We start from the raw sequence: 22,618 nt of genomic DNA, 5'->3' as shown, positions 1-22,618 counted from the left end.
TGCGAATTTCGCACAAAATCACACCTCGAGGGGCTTATACTTCGTGCGACTTAGCTCGACAACCATCGCGAGTTTTGGCACCGAACTCGAGGACGGCACGTGGAACGATCGGCGGAGTCGCGCAAAAATACGCTCGTGCTTGATCGGGTGACACGACTTTCTTTATTCATTCACAAACGTAGCACAAAAACACGGAGAAGAAACTTTGAACAAAAACTTTAGTGTCGCTTGGAACATGATGAAGAAACGATCGACATATCAGAGGAACGTGACGTAAACGAAAGTAAGGACACCGCTAACGACCTCCTTCTTTGCTCAGGAGCTTTTGAATGAGCTCCTCGTGAGTGCCTTGACCGGCGCGGAGCTGGTCTTGGCCGGTGCGGAACTCGACGCGGAGCTGGTCTTGGCCGTTGCGAAGCTGATCAACCGTCGAGTGAAACTCATTTCGAAGCTTTCGCATCATGGAACGCAGGTCGCCATCAGTCGACAAGCTCTCCGAGGTCGTCGTTGACGGCTTCTGGAGTTTCCTCAGCAGCGCTACCAGCGCGATGCCTGTGAGCGCAAACACGGCCTGCGCCGCCGCGACCGAAAGGCTGAGTCGCGTCGTCGCTGGCACCTCCACGTTGCGGGCGCACTGAAAAGGGCTGTTCAGCTTGAGCGGCGCGCAGATTGTCTCAGGCGGATACTCCGTGGCGTAGCGTTGAATCGCGAGCTCCTTGGTGGTCGGGGGCTTGGGCTTGTCGAAGCAGCGGAAGCCGTTGCCGTTGCGTTTAAATTTGGAGCAGATTGCATCTGCGCCGAAGTTACCATACTGGTCTGCAGGAGTGCTGAGGAGTTTTTCCCAAGCTTCAATCCCTTCGGAAACTGTGATGGACTTCATCGTGGATGAATAGCTCCCGACGCCGTTAGACGTGCAGTCCATTTTGTAAACGAACATCTCAGTCAATTCCATAGATTTGAAATAAAAGTCGCCATAAAGTTTCTTGTACATATCGCAGGTCGGGAATGTACCAGAAGCGTCAAGTCGTGTGTTCGTCGACGAAACGACATCCGTGACCTGTGTTGGGTAACCAATTCCATTTGCTGTCCCAAATGGATTATACCTTGCCCTGTCAGGATTCGGATAAGCGCTAATGTCATAAAACGATTCGAGTGACACCGTATCCAAAGATGGCGGAAGCACGGCAGCAGGACACTCGCTGACGTTGTAATTCAAATTATAAGTATTGTCGTACGGCGGTTCCGGATAGCACGAGTATCCATCCCGTTTCCAGTCATTAGCCGCCTGGTTGGTTTTCTGCAAAACAGAGGATGCATACCTATCGTCGTACAAGCTGATCACGCCTTTGTTCGAGTCGCCGTCGCTCGCAAAGTCATAGTCGTAGTGGACATAGTTGGCGTGTTTGGTCACCGACTTGACGTTCGTCGCATCGGGCACATTTACGTTCTTTACGCATTCATCGAAACTCCAGTCCGTGCTCAGACCGTGCAAAGTGGTCTTCTGGAGGGCCTTGCACGCAAAGCCGGGCTTTTGCCACTCCGAGGTGACAATAGATTCCAAGCTCACGCGCTGCTCGGGAAGCGAGTAGTACGCGAAAGATCCAAACATCACGCACAGAGTGATAAAATACAAGATGTATCCAAATATACGAATGCGCCATTTCGACCCGCCGATGGGTTCGATCTCCGCTTTGATGTTGAAGAAGAAGTCGGGAATCGGCACGAGAGTTTCTAAAAAGGACGAATCTTGTTGGTCACGTTTGCTTTGTTGTAGTTCTGCATCAATTTTTGACTGTATTTCGGAAGAGTCCGCCATCTGTTGCACGAATTGTTTAAAAGTTAAAAGTTAATTTCCAGAGCGTGAAGGTGATGTGTCGCGCGTGTTTTGGATGTGTTCTCTCTCCTTTGGAAGTGATGCTAATTGGTGAACATGGTAGAGAATTTGTACGGATGCTCCATCGGGACTAAAAGCCCATAGTGATCCAGCAAACTTTCATTTATTTTCCTGAAATTTAACTAATAATAATACCTTCGAAGGTACGAAGCAAGCAAGGTCGTTCGTAATAACGCTAATAACGAATCGAAGGTATTAATACCAAGCAAGGTACCTCGTACGAACGAAGATATGCTTAATAATAACATGATAATGGTGTGTGGTCGCGTTGCATCTTGTTGGGGGAGTTGAGGTGCAATCTTGTCGACCTCGCTGTCGCTATCGGTTTGCTAGGGGGGGTTGGGGCTACTCGGTGGGTTCGAGGGGGTCCGACGGGGAGGGGGAATCGATGTATCAGAATTCGGGACGACATCGTATAACTGCGCCGCCGTTCTTAATAAAAAGGTCAGACATCCTGCGAAGAAGAAGTAAACCTGTGCGGTAAGATTTGTGGCTTCGATTCAAACACTAGAAAAGCTTGACCAGTTCAAACAAGGCCAAAAAAGTGCGAGGAGACGGCTATGATGTCCGGATATACACACGAAACCGATGCGCATTTGTCCGTGTATGTACGAGTAGACGTCATCACGATGTGCAGCGCGAATCACTCAGCACTCAAGCAAGGAAACGCCTGCTGGAAACGCCTGCATAACGTCCTCATCGCGGCCAGATGGCTTGCCCAAACAGTTCAAAACATCGGCAACGCCCGTCGCGTATTTTTCCGAGTTCCTCACCTCCTTGGGGACCGCGCATCTTTTGAATCACGTCCAGAAACGGTCGGATGGCTCCGGTAAGTCGCACACCACCCGGCGAAGAATCGCGTGCGATATTCGCACATGCTTCTTTGGGAGATGGCCAAGAATGCAACATGACGAAGAAGCGAGTTACTCAAGCGAGAGTTCAGCGAACGGGCCCGCGAACAGTTGGATGACCGTTGGTGGTCGATGAAGGTAGCGGGAAAAATTTTCCCAGGCCCGAGACCTTTTGCGAAGTCGCGCCGGCTCTTGCGCTAGCGCGCGAAGTGGCTGAAAACATATGTTTTTGTGCGATTTTCGCACATCAGGATTCAAAGGGATATTAATTCAGGATTGAAGAGTAGTGTTGGCCAATCAGACAAAATACTCAGTCGCTATGAAGATTTAGTCTAATGCCGTATTCGTGCGTGCTACGCTGTATGTGTATGTGATGTACGAACGAAGATAATATGTACATACGTACGTGCGTGTCAGGACGATAAAAGGAATTTATTATCCGTGCAAGGTGCCTCCCTGCTGTGAGACTGATGAAGGACATTTTCAACAAGGTCGCTTTTTGGCACATGGGCATTCAGTCTCAATAATTTACGTATCGTCCTGATGGTCACAGAAAATATCCTGATGGTCCTGATGGTCCTGACACGCGGGCGCCACCCCACGCCCGTGCGGCCATTGGCCGTTGCGCTCGACTCGTTGCCCGATGCCCCGGGGGGCGTCCTCAGGCAAACCGTCGGCACGCTCCGGCGAGAGCCGCGGCGAAGAGGAGCATACCCTCACCGCCGTCGCCGCGCGGCTCGAGCGCGAGGCGGAGTCCTTCGCGGCAGCATCTACCGCTTCCGTCAACGCGGTCAACGCGGACGATGAGCACGTCTCCTTGCATCGATGCCCCCCGGCGTTTACTGCAGTCGTCGGGATCGCCACCTCCTCGCCCTCTCGTGGTGGCGCCCGCGGGACGGGGACGGGCGACTGGAGCGTCGCGTTCCCCGCGATCCCGGGTTGGCGCTGATGCGGTGGGTGCAGCCTCCCCCTTGGCTGCGCCGCTTCGTTCCTCCGCCCCCTTGGCACCGCCCCGGTGATCCTTGGCCTCCGCGTCGGCCTCGTCGAGCCGCCACGATGGGCCGGCGCGTGACGTGGCGGCGGAGCACGAGCGGTCGCCTCATCAAGGTCCTCGTCCGAGCCCGAGGCGCCGACCCGGCGTGAGAAAAACGGCAGCGCGAGAGTGCGCGAGCGCGCGAGCGAGAGAGCGGAGCGCGTAGCGCGCTGCGGTTTCTGTCAGGACAAACTGTCCTGATATCAGGACAAATCTGTCCTGATGGGCATGTGAGGAAGTCATTAGCAACAAGGCAATCAGACTGGCCGCCATACGTTCGTCAGGACAACAGTGATAATAATGAACAGGAACGTTTATTTGGTTCGCGGGAGGCTGATTTGGGACGAGTCTCGATGAAGCTTCGGTGAAGCCTCGGTGAAAGACGCATTGAGAAAGGCTACTTATTTATATATGGTTTGAAGCTGAATTTTCATCGATACATCGGTCAACTTCGACGTCTATCACCGCCTCATCGGAAGACGCTTTGGCGTCCACTCTTTGTTTACAAGTGGCGTCACGTGAGGACGACGACTACGTGCACGCCAAGCGCAACGATACGACGTCACGCAGAGCAGTCGTCGTCGAAAGACACGGAAGGCGTCGCTTAGTTTTGTTAGTCGCATAAAGTACCAAACGACGACCGTACGGTTGTTTAGTCTATGACTTTTGCAAATGATCGAGCTCTCGACCAATCAGAAGACGAATAAATAATGAAACACAGGTCGAAAAAAGTTGGGGTGGGATGTGGTACTAAATGTGACTTCGTCACTGGCGTTCCTCGTCCCAAATCACAAGCAGGACACTTCGCGCCGCGGCCCGGCAGCATGCGTTGAAGACAAACATGCTGAAATAGCCAATGTCGCCCCCAAGGACGGCGAGCACGCGCGAGCGGGCCGTACGAGGCGCTGGAGGCCACCGCGCGGCTGCCCGGGGGGCTGCAACGGGCAGGGCGAGCGGGGGCCGCGATGGGTCAGTCATCACCAGCCTTCGAAGGTACCTTCGTATCTTTCTGACAAATACGAAGGTACGAAGTGAAGACCCAATCAAAATGTATGTTCCTTTCATCAAGTCGACCCGAGCGGTTTATCGATGCACCAGTTTCAAGATGTACCAAGATTTCATCGAGTTGACCCGAGCGGTTCACTGACCCTAGTATCAAGATGTACGAGATCCATCCGTGTATGAGCATAGCAACATGTGATAGTCTGATTTGCATTACGTGCATTCATGTTAGAGGTGGTAAGGTAGAACGAAGATATGTAACATTTGACCCGTTCAGAACATTATTTGACCCCCGTCACACCCTGCTTTGCAAAATTCGCAATCATATGAAGTTCTGCTTTACATCATCTTTCCAATTGCAAATACAATTACAGGAGCATGCTGAGCATGTTAACAAGCATGCTGCCCTGATGTGAGTGTTCCAGAAGAGTATCAACAAATATATCAAGTTTTTCTAAGGTAATTTCGTATTCTCTGAGAGCAACCAGATCAGCATTCCTAAACTTCAAGAAGTAGTGTGTGTCTGTCTGCTTTGCACAGCGACTTGGGAGTAGATCTATGACTTGGTCGGATATGTCATGGCTGCAATCTTCAATGAAGAGCCTGTGACCGCTGTCTAACAAAAAGTTAAGCATTGCTTTTGGGGAATGTTTTCCTGAGAGTGCAGCCATGTTACCAGGGGAAAACTCAAAATGCACATACTTAACTTTCCTGTGCAGGAACAGGTGCCGCGAGCCCATCAAAGCGAGAAATTCGGTGCCTTCGCAATCAAGTTTCATCAAGGCAATAGAATAATCCAAAATATCATCCACGACGACTGTGGTTGTGTATTGAATGCCAGGTTTATCTAAACCATCGACAGAGCTTCTAATGAGTTGCTGCCCGTTTCTTTGTTTTGATGCCGGGTTCAAGTTTTCTTTGAAGGCGACTAAGGCGCCAGAGCGGTCCGATGCAGCCGCGTGAACAACCCGAACATTGGCGGCATATTGCTTCTCTTCAATCATATTTAGGAGGCTCACGTAGTTTTGAGCTATAGCCTCGACGCCAATCGTGGGATGCCCCATCATGGCAGCTAATCTCATCAGTACACCTTCGTTTGCACCTACATCAAGATACAGACCGCCAGGGTTCGCACTCAAAATTGAGTGAAAAAGTTCTATGTGCTCAGCACCAGGACCTTCCCAATGTTTTCTCAAAGGATCTTCGTACTGAGTGACTCTCATCCTCGCGATTTCCTCTTCCGGAAACAGCACCGAACGTGAAGCAGGTCGAAGATCGTCAAGGGGAGTTTTGCCTGTGCTGTACTCCGCTTGAAGTCTGTCCGCCTTGGATGTCGTTTTTTTTTCGAGGAAGAATAGAAACAAGATCAGTGAACAGCAAATTGCGACGTATATGGTGAGCCTGGCTTTCAGGCGAACGTTTGGAAGACGAAGACGAGCAGGGAGCTTCATGTTTTGGCGCCGAGAGAAGGAGCTCGTGAGGACGAACAATTTTTTCCGTGCAACAATAGACTATTTTATGTGAATAATAATAATGAATGAAGCAGCAGGTACATATATCTCATCACTAGCTGTGAAATCACGAATGGAAATTTTGAGGGACTTTTGTGTTATTACCTTCGTACCTTCGTATAATTTAGTAATAATATTTTTAGTAAACTGGTTTTTACGGTGATAGATATGCATCTAAATTCGCTATCATATATAAACCCAAAAAAACAAAAAACAAAAAATGAATAATATTGCGAATGAACTAATAATAATAATAATAATTCTCCAAAGGCCGAACCGTTCGTGAGTGCGAGTGATTGTGAGGTGTGAATCGTTCGTCCTGTGGGTGGTCGGCTAGCCGATGAGGGATGCGCGTATACGTATATTATACACACACGATACTACTGTATGTGTGACAAGTCTGCAACCGTCTTAATTAGTTCGTACCGTAACAAAATGCGTTTAAATATATGTAAATAAATGTAAATATTCAACCCTATTTAAAATAAATACCCGTTTATATGATGAAGACCATCGTTCTTGATTTAATGGTGTCAAAAATGTCGACAACTATGTAGCGCTAAACCATCGTTAGTTCTTGATTTAATGGTGTCAAAAATGTCGACAACAATATGTAGCGCTAAACCATCGATCGTTCTTGATTTAATGGTGTCAAAAATGTCGACAACTAGCTATGTAGCGCTAAACCATCGATCGTTCTTGATTTAATGGTGTCAAAAATGTCGACAACTATGTAGCGCTAAACCATCGTTCTTGATTTAATGGTGTCAAAAATGTCGACAATGTATATGGGACGAATAGACCTTCGACCTTGATAAACGATACCAGGTGATTGTTACATTTTATTTGGTAAGTTGGGGTCGTGTAATAATAAGATCGGCTTATTAGCCTTCGTTCGGCTAGCTAGCCGAATAACTATTAAGTAATATTATTATTGATATTAAATAAATAAATATAATAAGGTACGTACATGCATATTATTATTATTATTATGTACGTACGTACGTATGTACCAGCAAGTAATAATAAGGTACGTACCTTCGATCGTACGAAGCAAGGTAATAATGAATAATAAACTAAATAATAAAATAATAACTGAATGTACCGCTGCCTGCCCCTCCGTCGTTCAGTTTCTGACGTCCATCAATTATATCAAACATGCATCGATAATGAAGGTTTCATTCGCGCACATGAGCGTTGGGATGCGCTTGAGCTGTGCACTTCTTGTTTTCTGTACCTGCGCAAACGCAGTTTCCATAAAGCACTCCGTGCGCTCCGGTCTAAAGCAGCCAAACCCTCAAATTCTGGTTCTCTTTGTCGAACTATCAAAGTTAATAATCTCCGCAATATTTTTATTTGGCGAAAAGCGGTTCGGAATTGTTGGGGAAAACACTTGCCTCGACGCGGTCTCGGTGTCGAACTTTTTTCTTTTCGCAGTTCCCGGCATATTATACACGTTTTGCAACAATGTCCCGTATATTATTTTGCGGAAAATGGAACTCGGCACGTATGTTATGTTGAGTACTATCAAGATTCCAACCACCGCGACGTTAATGTGGCTGATGTTAGGGAAAAGACTGTCTCGGACTCAATTATATGGCGTGCTACTGCTCGGCGTCGGAACAGTTATTAGTTTGCTTGACTTCCATGATGGTATTGCGCTGGCTGGACCTACCCACGCATATTTACTCACATTTTTAAGCGCCCTTCTATCGGCATTCGCTGCCGTCTGGTCTGAGTATATGCTTAAATCTTCGCCCCAGAGCATCAACTTGCAAAATATGCAACTGTATTTTCATAGCACTCTCGCGAATATGTTTTTTATTGGCCTGACCCACGGCGCTAATTTCTTTGCTGGGTTTTCCAGTGGATTACCAGACATTGCAGATGTAGGGGCATGGAGTTCTGTTGTTACGTTGACCGGAGTTGGACTGTTGACTTCGCTCGTGATGAAGTACGCGGACAATATCTTGAAACTTTTCCTGTCGGGCGCCAGCATGTGCGTATCGCGGTTACTCGCTTGTGTCCTTTTTGGGGACACCTTCACCACTTCACATGCCATCGGGCTCGCACTTGTTCTATTTGCATCTTACATCTATGAGGCACAGGCGGAGAGTATTACTAGAATTCTTGAGTATTCGTACTCTAAAAGATACGCGAAGGTACGCGCATCCTTGTGCCTATTGTTTTTCTTGTTCATAATGGAGAGAACTCGTGCGCACACATCAGACACACTACGCTACACAACCGCATCTAACCATGATGTTGTATCGACGAGCGCAGAGTGTGTTTACATTATTGGGAGTCACAACCGCAGTGCTTGCCAGTATTTGAAACGACTGTTTCCGAGCAGGCGTCGCATTAGGCAACCGAACGAGCAGGACAGTTCCCATGTTGAATTGAGGGAGCAAGTTTTGCCAGCATGTTTTCTGCACTTGCCAACCGTAGGAAATCAGAACATAGCTTACAAATTTGTCCGGTCGGCAAAGACAGAGATATTTCACTTTCCAAAGGCTGGCTCGCGTACAATGTCGCAACCATCTTTGACATACTTGAACGGTACAGCTGTCGCGGCTACGCTCTGGTACATGCGTGGAGAACACCTTCCTGTCGAGCTTATCATCCATGAAAATAAACTTATCCATGGCGCCGAGCTGCGACATCTCGTATCATCCTCTTCGAAATTTAGCAAGGAAATGTGGCCATCTCACTTGTGGCCTAGCGGTCATTTCCTGCGCACTGCTCAAGGTTTGTACGCAGCGGTTCACCAAGGGCAGTATGGTGTTGGAATATTCAAAGGAGAAGTGAACAATACTTTTACAAGGTTAGTAACGGATGGCTTCGAGGATGCTGGAGGCGAGAACATCGGTTCGCTATTTGAACACAACAATTCCTTGTACTTAGCCGTTCGATTAAATCTGCGGTACCACCTTCGATCGATGGGCGGGCATGGATGGAGGTATCCCGGAATTTATGAGCTCACTTTTAGTAACTCGAGTGATAGTCCATTACCAGGCGTATCTGGTAATGTTTTCGTGCAACAGACAAACGATGAAAGTTGCTGTACTGCCTGTGGCGGTTGCAATGAGGACAACAACGGCAGATTTTCTTCTTGCTTGGTTGACTCGGACTATTGGTGGGAGTGTCTGAGCGTGCCTGAGAACCACAGTTCATTCTCGTGGAGTTTAATTGGGGACGTGAACTGTTTAGGAGATGCTATCACTACAAAAACTCTAGGAGGTCGATGTGATTTGCTAGATTACTACAAGTGTGTACACAAGTGTCGAGGGCAGGAAGAAAAGTATCATTCGGCTGTGTCAACCTTGAACGGTGTGATGATTGGCCTCATCGGTGCGAGGGTGAACAATCAGGTTTCCTTTTGTCACTTGGGCATCAAAACATTGAATTATTTTTGCTTTGATACGCCAATAATGCAACTGGAGCGTGCCAAGCCAACGCACCCTGTCTTCACTGCATTGGTTGGAATGGACAAGAAATTAGTCATGCTCGAGGCTGTATCCGACGACCATGAAAATCCAGATCCTAATTCACCAAGTGCAATCGCCCATAGCTGGGATCGTGATGCTTTTTGCTTGGCAGAGCCTTCGGATAAAAACTATCCATCCGTATTGCAGATGATGATTATCGCGCCTACTGACGTCGAAATTTTGTTTTCCGTTGAGAAGCAGGAAGATTGCTCCGTATCATGCAGCTCCCTCACAGATGAGATTGTTGTTGTAAAATTGTTGGGCCTTCGGAACACACACGAAACTCTCAAGGCACATTCTACGCGAGTATATTCACTCTTGTCGCCCTCGTCGTGCACATGTGCTCGTCATTACCAATTGAGGAGAAAGTGCATTGACGGTTGCCACATGCGTGTGCAATTTGTTGGGATCGCCCTTATTGGTGTCGTCGGTGCTGCAGGATAAGTGCCTATCTAGCTAGGTAGAGTATGCCAGCAGCTAGCTACCTTCGTAGTAGAGTAGATAGCTGCTAGTGCCGAAGCCCACGAACCGCCGCCAAGGGCCATAAAGGTGACCCCGAAGAGCGAGCGATGGGGCCGAAAGCTCGAGTGCGCCACCGACGACGCGTGGGACTGCATGTTCGGCAGCACGGACCCTTCGAGGGACGCCGCAGACATGGGCGCGTTCGCCGTCCCGCGAGAAATCTGGAGAAAAAGGGCAGGCATCTTCGACAAGTTGCAACGCAACGAGGGTAAATCGCAGTACCTGTCCAAGCTATTGCACGACTGGATGTTTCGGTGGGCGCTGCCGCTCAACGCGTGTTCGCGCGCGATTTCAGAAATGGCTGTTTAAACGATGTGGTGTCCAACGTCAACCTGCCGCGGGACACGAAGAACCCGGTGTTCATGTCTATTCACAAGCGCATGGGAGACGCTTGCGACAGGGTGGAGGAAGAGGAGCGGACAATAACATGTGACTGGAACCAGGGACGCGGGCGCGCATCGCACCGCACGGCTTGACACGGCCCGCTCCAAGCTAAAGCATGGGAAGGGATGGATAGAGAACATGGACGACATCGTCAAGGAGGAGACGGAGGGTTGCGCTGGAAGCGCTGGATTTTCTCGCTCACGGGCAGGTGTTCATCGGGAACATGGGCTCGTTCTTCAGCCGCGCGGTGTATAAGCACATGATCGGGAGGCACAACAGCCGGAGAGTAACGTGGGACGTAATCCCTAAGAACGCCAAGGATTGGAGAGTCAAAATGGAAACCAAAATAAAAGGTTGCGAAATTAATACGAAGTGTACCTCCCGAAATCTGCGCCGGTGGCCTCCGCTGTTACGCCACCGTCATCATATCCCACATTTCGATTGAACATATTATGGGCGCGAGACTCCACGCGGTCCCACAAAGCACGTCAAGGAACTACACGATGTAACCCTACTGAAGAGCTTGGGCGCAGAACGACACGATACTGCAGAGAACGCGCACAAGAAATCCAACACCTCGTGATCTACAGCTATTGAAGCACGGGGAACCCTTTATTAGCAAGTGCTCAGGGTCATGGCCAAACTACAGGCCCGCCTTGTCTCCAGAGTATCTCGCTCAGGGTCATGGCCAAACTACATGCCCGCCGTGTCTCCAGAGTATCTCGCTCAGGGTCATGGCCAAACTACAGGCCCGCCTTGTCTCCAGAGTATCTCGCTCAGGGTCATGGCCAAACTACATGCCCGCCGTGTCTCCAGAGTATCTCGCTCAGGGTCATGGCCAAACTACAGGCCCGCCTTGTCTCCAGAGTATCTCGCTCAGGGTCATGGCCAAACTACATGCCCGCCGTGTCTCCAGAGTATCTCGCTCAGGGTCATGGCCAAACTACAGGCCCGCCGTGTCTCCAGAGTATCTCGCTCAGGGTCATGACCAAACTACAGGCCCGCCTTGTCTCCAGAGTATCTCATACTCACTGCAACTGTTCGTTACTGAAAAAAGTTTGTTGCTCCTTCGAGAAGCCACGGCAACCGTCGGCAGCGCAACTCTCGAGCTCTGTGACTAGTAACTTTATATCGGCATCGTCAAATGCAGCCTTTTGTATCTCTTTCAAACCTTTCCAAGGTTTGTGCATGAAGGTTGTCAGATTCATCAGGCGGGTGAAAGGGATGAACGGATCAATGTCATTCACAAAAAAATTTGTATAGCGATATTTTGTCAGACGCCCCGCGCCGTGCTGCGCGTTCAAGAACAGAAATTCGGCTAGGCTGGTGTCAAAAGATCCAAAACACATGTGTAACGAGCATTTCATTCTATCGTTTCGGGGACAGAGCCCATACGGAGCGATGGATGCCTGACTGAAAAATTCTCGAACAACGCTACGGAAGTCATGTCCCAGAGAATATAAAGCATTGCCATTGATGTGCAGCATTCGAGGTCCAAATGGCCCAACAGCGATGTTATTACCATTTTGCAGGGCAATCGTCTGTAAGCAACCCTGTTCAAAATCGTTTTGGTCCGGATAGAGGCCAGCACTTCCTTTCACCCAAAAGTCCTCTTCCAGGGCACTTTCCATAGTTCGATCAAGCCAGTTCTTGCGAATCGGGAAGACGTCCGGTTCTATTTGTAGAGCATAGTCGTAACCGTCAGAGAAAACACCCAAAATCATTTCTTTGAACATTTCCGGAGGGCCATATCTGTAGCCATCATCTCCCTCAGGTATGTCAACGAATTGGAAGTTTATTTCAGAGAAACATTTGAGAGGACCGGCAAAGTGCCTGAGAAGTGAAAAAAGTTTCTTTTCAAGTGACTGACCAACGGGATCGGACTGGATGAAGAGTAAGCCGAAACTATTTCCAATTCGACCACAAGGCCAATAATTAGGATTTCTTATGCGTGAGAGCGCGTAAAGCAGTTTGTCGAATTGTTTTGCTGAGAAAATAATTGTCACCAACAATTTTGGTTCATCCTTTTTTTTCGGCCCAACCGGTGGAAATGTGCTGCAAGGAACGCCCAGACGATCTTCCACCTCATCATATGCCGCCTGTTCGCGATTAGCGATAGTAGCGAGACAAGATTGTCGGAGAGCGAGAGTGAGACCAGACGTTCTGAAGTTCCGCTCTGACAAGAAATCAAATGTTTCCTTGTCAACAGAGTCAAGACATGTGAACCACTCGCGTTCAAAGAGCATCTCTAGCGCAACAGGTCGAGAATCTTTATTGCATTTGAACGGTCTGTTCACAAGGATCGTCTCAGGAGGTGCGTCATTAAGGTGGACCAGACGAGGAGAGTTGAGAAGGAAAAAATCAAAGACCAGATAGGGCGAAAGAGTCTTGAAGGTGCAGGCATCGTTGAACCAGAACCAAGTTAAAATGTTCTCGAAAGTATCTTGCTCAGGTTGTAGTATTTTCCCTGAAATAGAGCTGATTATATCATACACGAGTCGAAGAAATGGTAGATTCCAACTGCCATAAAGAGCAGCTCCGCTCATTTTCATCGTCTGGTAAGTGAGCGGTTTAGGATTCCGATCTCCCTCTCGCTTTTGGATTATATTGATGTTTTCAAGGACCCCATCTTTGTCTCCGAAAAAGGGAGAAGCTTTGACGAGGAACGGCCCTCCTCGTTTCACAGTGCCCAAAACTTCAGTGAGCCAGAAGTCACGAACAGGAACTGTATCAGGATCCAACCAAAGAAAATATTCATATTTGGTGAGCTGGTGAAGGTGTTGCAAAAGGAATTCGCCAAACAACGTTGACGTGCGGGTAGAGTCTATTCTTGACCGTCGCACTATGGCGCGATTTATTGTTTGGAAACATGACGTGAGTCCGCTCTGAACTGGTGTATCCTCCTGAAAACTCAGGAAGAAGAGGCCTGCATCTGTGGACTCCTGGCAGATCTTCGACGTGTCCCGAAACAAGGCTAATTTGTCCGTTCCATTTCTCCCGAGATGCGGAATGACAACTGCGAGAGATCTCTTGGCACCAGGGTTGTAAACCACGTCCATAACCTTGGACAGGTATTTTTTGTTCTTGCAAGATTTTGAAGAACCCACAAACTTTTCCAGGTTGGCTCTTGATAGCTCATTCCTGCACGCAGGAGCACAGCGATCTTGGTGGTGCAATGTGCCAAGTGCGGGAGAGTAACCTGGAATCTTGAATGTGTACATCGTATCTCGCAGAAATCGAAATTGTTGCCGCCGCAAAGCCTCTGAATCAGGGGCGAGCCGCCAATGAACTTTGGCGTGGTCAAGAATGCCTTCGCGAAGAAAAGAAAAGAGCAGCAGAACAAGAGCTGGGAAAGAAAAAACACGATGGAACGTTCTCCCCTTCTTTAATCTGGCGAGTACGTACGTCGCTCGAATTCTGACGACTCTCAAGATGCGCATCGGGCGGGACATCGCCTGCGGCGGCGTCCGCCCCATTATTCCTAGTGTTCACTTAAATACATACCTTCGTATAATAACATACATGTTTATTTATTTGGATATGATGATGATGATGAAGAAAATCATTGAGAAAATAAAGTCTCGGATGCGGTTTTAATTGCAAAACTTTCAGACTGAAAAGCCTGTGTACATTTTCACCAAAATTCGCACGCTCCGACGCGGTTCACCGACGAGGAAACCGATGGACCGATGGGGACCGTTGCCACGGTACGCACACTGTGCGTTGCGCGGAAATGGATACCACGACGCGCTCGGGGGGAGGGGCGCGCGCGCCCTCCGCTTCGACAGCACCCTACGCCGCCGCGCAGGCGACGCCGCCCCCGCCCCCACTCGCGCTACCAGCGAGGCGCGTGCCGCGGGGCTCTGGGGAGATGCGTTATGGGCGCATGCTGCACGGCGTACGGGCTGAGCAGGGGTGCGCGCGCTCGAAGGAGAGGCGCGCATGTGTCCTACTCGGGGCGATGAGCGGGTGTCGACCATAGACGGGGGATCACAGGCGGATGAGCCTCTAATCCCTAGTCGACGGCGGCGTGGCTGCGTGCACGCGCGCGCGACTAGTCACCACATTCGACAAAGACGAGAACGCGCTGGACTTTTGACCGGGGTGCCGTGGGTGAAAAATTTCGGCACCCTTCGGCCCGAAAGGTAGGTTATATTTGAAACCGCGCGTTGATCGGTCGGTTCGAATCGGTTCGCAAATCTCAAAATCGGTTCTGAAGAAAACATCACGTCGCAACCTTGACTGCGGTCGGTTCGAATCGGTTCCATTCAGCATGCCTGATGAGGTGTGAATCGTTCGTCCTGTGGGTGGTCGGCTAGCCGATGAGGCATTCGTATACGTATGTATATTTATACACATGCATACATGATATTACTAATATTACTGTCGTATACGTAGATAGTTTAACATCGTTCGTATTAATAATAAGTAAGGCTTGAAATACATCTGTATTTTTCAACCCTATTTAAATACCCGTTTATATGAGTAAACATCGTGTGACAACTATATGGGACACTGACTCAAGATTCTCGAGCTAAAAATGCAAAAATGTCAACAATGTATGAGACGGATAGACCGTCGTTCTTGATTTAACGGTGTAGAAAATGTGGACAACTATGTACGTAGCGCTAGACCTGCGCCTACATACGTTCTTGATTTAATGATGTCAAAAATAATGTGGACAATGTATGAGACGAATAAACCTTCGACCTTGATAAACGATACCAGGTGATTGTTACATTTTCGTAAGTTGGGGTCGTGTAATGATCGGCAGCCTTCGGCTAGCCGAATATTAATATCATAATTATTAAAGATTAAAGTACGAACGACGACGGAACAATATGTACAAAGTACTTTCGTTCATTCGTTTTATTATTTATTTCGTTGAAATTATTGCCATATCATAAAATTAATAAGTCAAGTGTTTTAGGGCAGTGAATAGCAGGTCAGGCTAAATTTGAACCGTGATTTTGGGTCTGTTTCGTCCCGCATCATTTTTGGTTTACGAACGAATTTATTACATGCGGTGCGGGTCGGCGTAAATTTCATGAAATTTAGCCCAAAGAAAAGTAGTTTTTGCAGTCGTTTGCTAAATTCTCTTGAGTCGCAGACCGTCGATTTGTCCCATATTAATTTAGCCCCAAATTTAGCGAAGCTGCTATTCGCTGACGGGGCGTAAATTCGGCCGCAAAAAAAGAGCTCCGTATAGGCAATTAGTATGACACCTTGCCTCTTGCTACATATCACCAGAGATGGTCCGTTTTAGCTAAAAATTTAACAATCCTGCTGTACTACTTGATATTCGCCCGCCGGCTAAATTTGCTTGTTAATATGCAACATTTAAACCTTGAATGGCGGTTCAAATTTAGCGTAATTTAGCCCGAATTTGCTACTCATCACCGGCCTTGCCCAATCAAATTGATCACAAAGTCCCGTGGCATATTCGTGTTTTTGAAGGGAAGAAACGGCCATCACGTCAAGAACACGACGTCCTTCGGCAACCCAAGTCGCCAACAAAATTACAGACAGTCGCATATATACCACCCACTCGGTACCACCACGCCGTCCATCAGCTTCCTTAACTGGATGCTCCACCGAGGCACCTCGAACAATTTAGTGCAGTTTTTCTTTGGCCTTGCCGTGGGTGTTGCCCTGACTGTGCTTTCGACAGACTATCTTTCCTACGTACACCTGCCATCAGCTTCGCCACGATGTATCGGCTTGGTGCATGAGCGTGAGTCGTTTCGTGACAGTCATCGGAGCGAGGATGCGAGTACACAACATGCAAGCAAACAGGCCGCTGCAGAGCCGCCTACTGCTGTGCTCATGACCAGTGTGTCGCCCACGGCAAGTGCGGCGCCGGCGACCGCTGTGCTGCCCAAGAATGCTGTGCCACCCACGGCCACTGTGTTGCCCAATGCCGCGGATGGTGTGCTGCCCGCTTTCATTGGCAATGAGACACTACGCTTTTCGACGGTGAACCGGGGGTGCCCCCAATTGGGCGGTTTGGACGTCCCCCACGAGAAGCACTGTCGGCTGCAGCACAAGCCGTGCGCCCCCCATATGAGGCACATCCACCAGTACAACTCATTCTATTGGAAGTACGTGTATGAAAACGACCAAGGGGGCGAGGGCAATTGTCAGTGGGATGCTCAATACGGATATGGGCGTAAAATTGTTGTGACATATGCCGAGGGGAGCTCAAGATGGCAACTGGCTCAAAGACTAAAGGAGTCCTGCGGGAATTTTGGAATTGACACATTCATCATTCACAACCGGCAGACCACGAAGGAGGCCGGCATCGCCTTTCTGGAAGATTGGATGGACAAGTTTCCAACTGGCATTGGGAACTGGGTCTGGAAACCCTTTTTGCTGAGGTTTGAGCTGGACAGGGCGGGTCCAAACGACGTCCTGTTCTGGGTCGACAGTGACTCTGTCTTCATCCAAGATCCTACGAACTACTTTTGTGCTGCCAAGGCCCGCAGCGTCATCATCTTTGAAAACGGCATCATGGATGTGGAAACCACTAAGCGAGACACCATGATTTCGCTGGGGGGGGACACCCTAGACTTCGCCTACACAAACACTGCGGTGGCAGGGTACATGTTGGTGAGTAATGATCATTTCGGGCGGCAGTTTCTGGACATCTGGAGCTCTGCGGCAGTGCCGACGGCGTGGGTCAGAACGCAGGCGCCATCAACTCTTGGGACAGATTACTTTGAATTCAGCGGCAACCCAATACCGTACAATCATCAAAGTGACCAGTCTGTGGTTTCGATCGTTGCCAAGCTGATGGGGCTCAAGACGTATGCTTCACCAACCCCCGACACGTGGGGCTTGCTGCCAGAAGTTGTGCTCCGCAACAGGAAACAGGCCGGGCTGCCGATGCACGACGTCATTCGTCATAATCACGGATGCGACTTTGGGCTGCCATTCTGGAACTCTGAGCTGAACAGCACATGCTCATATGACCAGTGGCTTCAGGCCAAAGGAATTTAAGAGCTGGGGACATGCGCGAACCAAAATCGCGGTAGTATATTATCATGCAAGGTGTGCGCAGTACCTTCAGTTGATCAATCGGGTGCATATTACGAGAGGAAGAGGGCCCACAGGGCAATGGTACCTCCCTCCGTGATGGTGGGGGACGTCTAAACTATCCGCCTCTTGAGAGACAGCAGGTGAGCAATATGTTGGCATTGTGCGGATGAATATGGCGGCATTCAGCCGCAGTGTACAGCTGAGTAGATTTTGTGCGTATTGGCATCTACTAACCTTGTTGACTTGTTTGAAACGTTCTCAACCAGCCGATCAAGTTCCTTCGCGAAAAGGAACTTGACGATGGTGTGCAACGAGTATCCCGGGTAGACTTGACTTTGACGACTGTCCATCTCAAGTTTTTCTACGTTTCACGACTTCAGACCTATCAGGGCGTTTACGCGTTGCGTCACTCATCTCGTGTCATGGTGTGGACATGAGCCGTGCACACAAAGTACATGAAAATATTTCCTAGCAGCTTTTCTTAAACGTATTTTGGAAATCTCAGATTCTGACTCGTCTGATTCTGTCTATCGAGCGAGCGATCACGAGCTCTCAAACATGCGGAAGCCGCCGGACAGACCCGGGTTGCGCCACCCCGCGCACGCATCCGCGTGCTGACTCGGTCGCTGCAGCCGTTTCTGACCGGCACGTGACGTTCCCGAGTCCGCCGGTGCCAGTCCCGCTCGCCGAGCCCGAGCGGTTGGGTGCGCGTGTCTGAAATCCCGACAAAATTGGATCTTGCAGGCGCGTCGTCGCGATGTCCCAGTACCTCAACCCCGTAGACAGCATCCTCGGCGTTGTCAAGAAATGCAGCGCCGCGATGGAATGCGTGAAGCAGAACAAGAGGATGTCTGCGCGCCTCGTGGACAGCATCGAGGCCATCCAGCCCATCCTGACCACGATCGACAAGCAGGTGGTGGTGGGAATAAAGTTTCAGCACCTTTTCTCACGGCAGTGTGTGATTTGACCTGGATACCACGTCGACCGAGTTGCATCCCCGCCCACCGGATTCGGATAGTAATCCACCACATTGTTACATTGATATTCCTCACGAGGCCACTCCTTGACTGTCGCCACTCAAAGTTCACGACTCTTGCTGGAATTGTGGAGCTGGACACGTTGTTCTTGTTGCTTCGGCGCCGTCCAAGAAAGTGCGGCTTCCTTTACACCGCTTTTGACGGCGCACACCTGGTGACCACAGTTGTTCTTCGCACATCTTTTCAAATGTACTTGATCGTGGTATTTTACAATGAAGTACCTTCGAAGGTAGTTGACAACGGCATGTTCGTTAGGGTGCACATTCTTGTCTGTCAGGCGTTGCTCGCTGTCTTCAGCTTTGGCCTTGCTATCCCAAAACTGTATTGCCGGTGTGCTCAAGTTTCTTCCTCTGGGACAATCACGTTGACGATGACGCGTCTTATCCGTCGAAGGTATTGACATGGGCTTATGAACACGTATTATTGTGTGTGTGGGAGACGACTCAACAACCTTACATATTTCCCACAACAGAAGCTTCATGTGAAAAATGTAGCGCAACGCGCGTTCTCGTGATGATCGTGTTATCGAATGAAAGGATTCAACTACTTGAGAGGTGCGGAGCTTCTTCCGAACACTTTTAAAGGTTGTCCAATCTGTGTTTCTTGCTCCCTGGTTTCATCACCACTTGGACTGAGAGAATACGCGAAAACCGAAACGCTAACGATCAGCAAACCAAGAACTAATGATGCGGTTAACTGGACGTCTCTTCTCGCGACGGAGTATACAGCACAACAACAAATCGATACAGATATTGCCAGGCACTTCGAAACGTTGTTGGCATACTTCAAAACAAAGCCGATAATTATGCCGCCAATAGCTTGCAGCAAAATCACACTCACTACAACTGAATCATATCCTGTCCAGAACTGCCCGCTCCTGGCATCCTGAAACAGAGTGCCGACGAAAGCGAACGGTAAGGACACGATGCTCAGCTGAATATTCCGGGCCCAAACTGCACTTCCTGAGCCGTTCGAATTGCGCTGTCCTGCCTTATAAACTTTTTCCAGCACTACACCAGCTGTGCCTGAGGTGAGCGAAGCAAGCAAAACGGCCGCTACACCAACAAAGCTGTCGAAACCAGGACCAACAGATTGATCCCGCTTCTTTAGACCCTCCCCTTGCACGATTATTATGCCAATAACAAGAAAAACAAGTGACCAATATTGTGTGGTGGAAAGCGTTGTTCCCAACAGAATTCGACTTACAAGCGCGGTTGTGAATATTTTCATTTGCGAACAGACGATGTAAACGATCGGCGACAAGCGCTGTGCCCCCCAAAAAAGAAGGTTGTTTTGCAGAACATAGAGAACAGATGGAACGAGTAACAAATGCTGACCCGGTATTTCCCCAAAAGCACGCAAGAGGAGGTCCGCAGAGTGCCGCCAAAGGGTCAAAGAACAAACAAACAATTTGACGATCTCCACGTTGAGAACGACTGTGCTCGGATCGTAAGGCTCCGCGCCATCCCGGAAAGATAATTTTAACAGGATGACCAGAGCCGTGTTCTGGATGACTAAAGCTAGTAATGCAAGAAGAGCTTCCATATTTCTTGATCTATTCTCACGCTCCTATGCCCAATTTGCAAAACTACAGGCACCTGAAGCGATGTAAATAGGGTTAAAGGTCATGACAATGTCTTTTTCCCCAGTGCCTGGGCGGTATCGGTTACCGGGATGACCGCGCGCGGATGACGCGCTCATAACCACCCAGGGACAGGATCATCACCCTACGGTCGCGCTCGGTGCGTTTGAACTTAATGATCGAATGGTCGGAGAGTAACGTGGGCGGGTAAGGATACCATGGAGTACTCATGGAGTGGGAACCGAAATGCAATATATAATAACTAAAACCTTTATTTGTTCGTATTATTATTAATTTTTTTTATTAGCGTAAGACGCGTAAAGTCCGTTTCCAGCCGTCTCCCGGTGCTCAACGCCGCCGAATGTAAATACACGGCATCCCCTGTTCTCCTCGAGACGCGCATTCACATCCCGCTAAGCCAGTCGCCATCTAGGTCTCCGATCGAGTCCAAACCGACCTCGACGAGTAGCGGGTGTATATTAATATTATGCGAGTCTTGAAGATCTTTTCGGTGTCGATACCGTCCCGAACCAGGAAAGGTAGGCGCAGCATACGAAACCGTTTCTTTAAGATGCCGAAAGTGCACTCGACGACCTTCCGAACACTCGCCTGATGCTCCCGATAAAGCATTTCATCATTGTCGAGGGATCTCTTGATCTCTTGTATCCGTCCAACGTTTGTGGCCATCTGAAATAACCTCCGTCCACCGTCACGTACAAACCTTTCATCCTCAACTCGTTGCCGTGTCGGTCATAGACGGTGCATTCATACTCGGAGTAGAGGGGATTTTCTTTCAATGTCTTGATGAAGTCGCCGGATCTTACCAATGTTTTATCGTTAAGGTCGGACTTCGATGGGGTGGAGTTTGAGGCGTGTTTTCTTTGATCGCGTTCTAAATATGAAGACTTAAGGAAGTAACATTCGGGTCTATTATCATGGATGTCTATTTTTGACCAACATTATGGAGGGTTCGCGGCCGCGACAAGGGCGAAGCGATTGCCTGCAGCGAAATTTCATTGAAGCCCAGTCATACACCCGGATGTCGTTCCTGACGCGCTGCTCAATATGCAAAATGGAGAGTAATCTTTAAAATTGGTGTGTGCACCACAGTCTTGTAACTCATGAATAGCGGCCAACCATCGTTGATGACGCAAATCGAATGTGAAGAATTCATGGTTCATCATGTCAGCAGTCATCCACCACCATGTCCCTTGACACCAAGTGGTCGACAAACCATGAGGGTTGGGGCAGCCTCCTCGCAGGCAGGGAAAAGAATCGTCCACGGAGAAATAACCAAGCGCATCTGACATAATCCACGCAAGGTTTAAGAATGCGCTGTAAAAATTTCCGACGAGAAAATCACTTTGAGCCAGCACGGATACTTCTGTGATGAATTCTCTGAAAAATTCGATGCCCATCGCATCGCCCATTCCGTGGTTCTCGATGTTGACATTTTTTTCCACCACAATTTCGTACTTGGTACGATTGAGCTCCAAAAAAGCAAAAGCGGCTTTAGGTCGAGTGAAATTGTTTGCCCAAAGACATGGAATGGTATGCATTACCGAGGGATCATCAGATGCAATATAAAACTTCAACAATTTTCCGAGCCGCAACTGCCTTGTGCTTTCCACTGCCCTCTCCATAGAAGAAATATATTTCTCATCATTCCAACAGGGTGGACGCCCTTTGTTGACGTGTCGTCGAGAACATGCATCTCCTCGACGGATGTGCACGCCGATGATAAATACATCAGATCCACCAAACACCCCACGAAGATCGAAATTTTTTCGCTTCATGGCACCTATTACGGAACTAGCAGGTTCCTCAATCTTTGGAGGTTTGCCGCGAGGACCTGCTCCAACCTTTGGATTATCGAGCCAAGCAGATGACTTGAGAACGCCATCGGCACAATCCCGTAGTGGAGAAGGGGATGAAACAACACGGATTACACCACTATAGCCTTGGAGTCCTGTGTTGCTCGGTATATAAACAGGGTGAACATACAAGTAATTTGCGAGTTGCCGATTGACAGATACAGCTGATTCTCCATGAAATTGTGGAATGAGGGCCCAAGCCCACGGGCCGACGTCTTCTGATTTGACACTGAAGTTCATGCGGTTGTTGAACTGAGAGGGGTTCTCCCAAAATAATCTTTGGCATGACGATAATGCAAACATTCTGGACAATCCCGTTTCAAGGTTCCAGTGTGCACCTTCTTGCGGAGGGCGGGAAAAAACAAGTTGTCGATTTGTCAAAAGCGCAGCACGCAGTCCGTT

General features: G+C 48.9%; 10 protein-coding genes across 10 annotated transcripts; 4 read left to right on the top strand and 6 right to left on the bottom strand.

Annotated features, from left to right (window-relative positions):
• Nucleotides 1–295: 295 nt before the first annotated feature.
• On the bottom strand, nucleotides 296–1,816 carry MICPUN_64957 (predicted protein; the record flags this gene model as incomplete). Its single annotated transcript, XM_002506890.1, has 1 exon — nucleotides 296–1,816. One exon carries the CDS (start codon nucleotides 1,814–1,816, stop codon nucleotides 296–298), a length of 1,521 nt encoding a protein of 506 aa, XP_002506936.1.
• A 554-nt stretch (nucleotides 1,817–2,370) lies between these two features.
• On the top strand, nucleotides 2,371–2,934 carry MICPUN_53204 (predicted protein). Its single transcript, XM_002506937.1, has one exon. The coding sequence runs from the start codon at nucleotides 2,455–2,457 to the stop codon at nucleotides 2,725–2,727; it is 273 nt and encodes a 90-aa protein (XP_002506983.1). The 5' UTR covers nucleotides 2,371–2,454; the 3' UTR covers nucleotides 2,728–2,934.
• A 1,251-nt stretch (nucleotides 2,935–4,185) lies between these two features.
• On the bottom strand, nucleotides 4,186–5,010 carry MICPUN_109666 (predicted protein). The gene has a single exon (XM_002506889.1). The coding sequence runs from the start codon at nucleotides 4,754–4,756 to the stop codon at nucleotides 4,544–4,546; it is 213 nt and encodes a 70-aa protein (XP_002506935.1). The 5' UTR covers nucleotides 4,757–5,010; the 3' UTR covers nucleotides 4,186–4,543.
• A 19-nt stretch (nucleotides 5,011–5,029) lies between these two features.
• Nucleotides 5,030–6,278, bottom strand: MICPUN_53202 (predicted protein). The gene has a single exon (XM_002506888.1). The coding sequence runs from the start codon at nucleotides 6,229–6,231 to the stop codon at nucleotides 5,149–5,151; it is 1,083 nt and encodes a 360-aa protein (XP_002506934.1). The 5' UTR covers nucleotides 6,232–6,278; the 3' UTR covers nucleotides 5,030–5,148.
• A 1,215-nt stretch (nucleotides 6,279–7,493) lies between these two features.
• Nucleotides 7,494–8,392, top strand: MICPUN_89260 (Drug/Metabolite transporter superfamily; the record flags this gene model as incomplete). The annotated part of the gene is made up of 1 exon (XM_002506936.1): nucleotides 7,494–8,392. A coding segment is annotated over one exon (899 nt), but the record flags the coding sequence as incomplete, so codon positions are not given.
• A 1,639-nt stretch (nucleotides 8,393–10,031) lies between these two features.
• On the top strand, nucleotides 10,032–13,151 carry MICPUN_109665 (predicted protein). The gene has a single exon (XM_002506935.1). It carries the CDS (start codon nucleotides 10,434–10,436, stop codon nucleotides 10,608–10,610), a length of 177 nt encoding a protein of 58 aa, XP_002506981.1. The 5' UTR covers nucleotides 10,032–10,433; the 3' UTR covers nucleotides 10,611–13,151.
• A 2,991-nt stretch (nucleotides 13,152–16,142) lies between these two features.
• On the top strand, nucleotides 16,143–17,684 carry MICPUN_64951 (predicted protein; the record flags this gene model as incomplete). Its single annotated transcript, XM_002506934.1, has 2 exons — nucleotides 16,143–16,306; nucleotides 16,439–17,684. Coding segments are annotated over 2 exons (1,410 nt in total), but the record flags the coding sequence as incomplete, so codon positions are not given.
• A 221-nt stretch (nucleotides 17,685–17,905) lies between these two features.
• Nucleotides 17,906–18,776, bottom strand: MICPUN_64950 (predicted protein; the record flags this gene model as incomplete). The annotated part of the gene is made up of 1 exon (XM_002506887.1): nucleotides 17,906–18,776. Exon 1 carries the CDS (start codon nucleotides 18,071–18,073, stop codon nucleotides 17,906–17,908), a length of 168 nt encoding a protein of 55 aa, XP_002506933.1. The 5' UTR covers nucleotides 18,074–18,776.
• Nucleotides 18,777–19,303: 527 nt separating this feature from the next.
• Nucleotides 19,304–20,323, bottom strand: MICPUN_89231 (Drug/Metabolite transporter superfamily; the record flags this gene model as incomplete). Its single annotated transcript, XM_002506886.1, has 1 exon — nucleotides 19,304–20,323. A coding segment is annotated over one exon (1,020 nt), but the record flags the coding sequence as incomplete, so codon positions are not given.
• A 361-nt stretch (nucleotides 20,324–20,684) lies between these two features.
• On the bottom strand, nucleotides 20,685–21,272 carry MICPUN_109663 (predicted protein). Its single transcript, XM_002506885.1, has one exon. It carries the CDS (start codon nucleotides 21,027–21,029, stop codon nucleotides 20,772–20,774), a length of 258 nt encoding a protein of 85 aa, XP_002506931.1. The 5' UTR covers nucleotides 21,030–21,272; the 3' UTR covers nucleotides 20,685–20,771.
• Nucleotides 21,273–22,618: the final 1,346 nt, after the last annotated feature.

This window comes from Micromonas commoda, chromosome 17 (genome assembly GCF_000090985.2).
Source record: "Micromonas commoda chromosome 17, complete sequence".
In the NCBI taxonomy this organism is placed as follows: domain Eukaryota; kingdom Viridiplantae; phylum Chlorophyta; class Mamiellophyceae; order Mamiellales; family Mamiellaceae; genus Micromonas; species Micromonas commoda.
Note: the sequence above shows the minus strand (reverse complement) of the source record. Positions and strands in the feature narration are given on the sequence as shown.

Coding starts and splice junctions, on each gene's coding strand:
- MICPUN_109663 (XM_002506885.1), bottom strand. CDS start 21,029: ATGGCCACAAACGTTGGACGGATACAAGAGATCAAGAGATCCCTCGAC.
- MICPUN_53204 (XM_002506937.1), top strand. CDS start 2,455: ATGATGTCCGGATATACACACGAAACCGATGCGCATTTGTCCGTGTAT.
- MICPUN_109666 (XM_002506889.1), bottom strand. CDS start 4,756: ATGACTGACCCATCGCGGCCCCCGCTCGCCCTGCCCGTTGCAGCCCCC.
- MICPUN_53202 (XM_002506888.1), bottom strand. CDS start 6,231: ATGAAGCTCCCTGCTCGTCTTCGTCTTCCAAACGTTCGCCTGAAAGCC.
- MICPUN_109665 (XM_002506935.1), top strand. CDS start 10,434: ATGGGCGCGTTCGCCGTCCCGCGAGAAATCTGGAGAAAAAGGGCAGGC.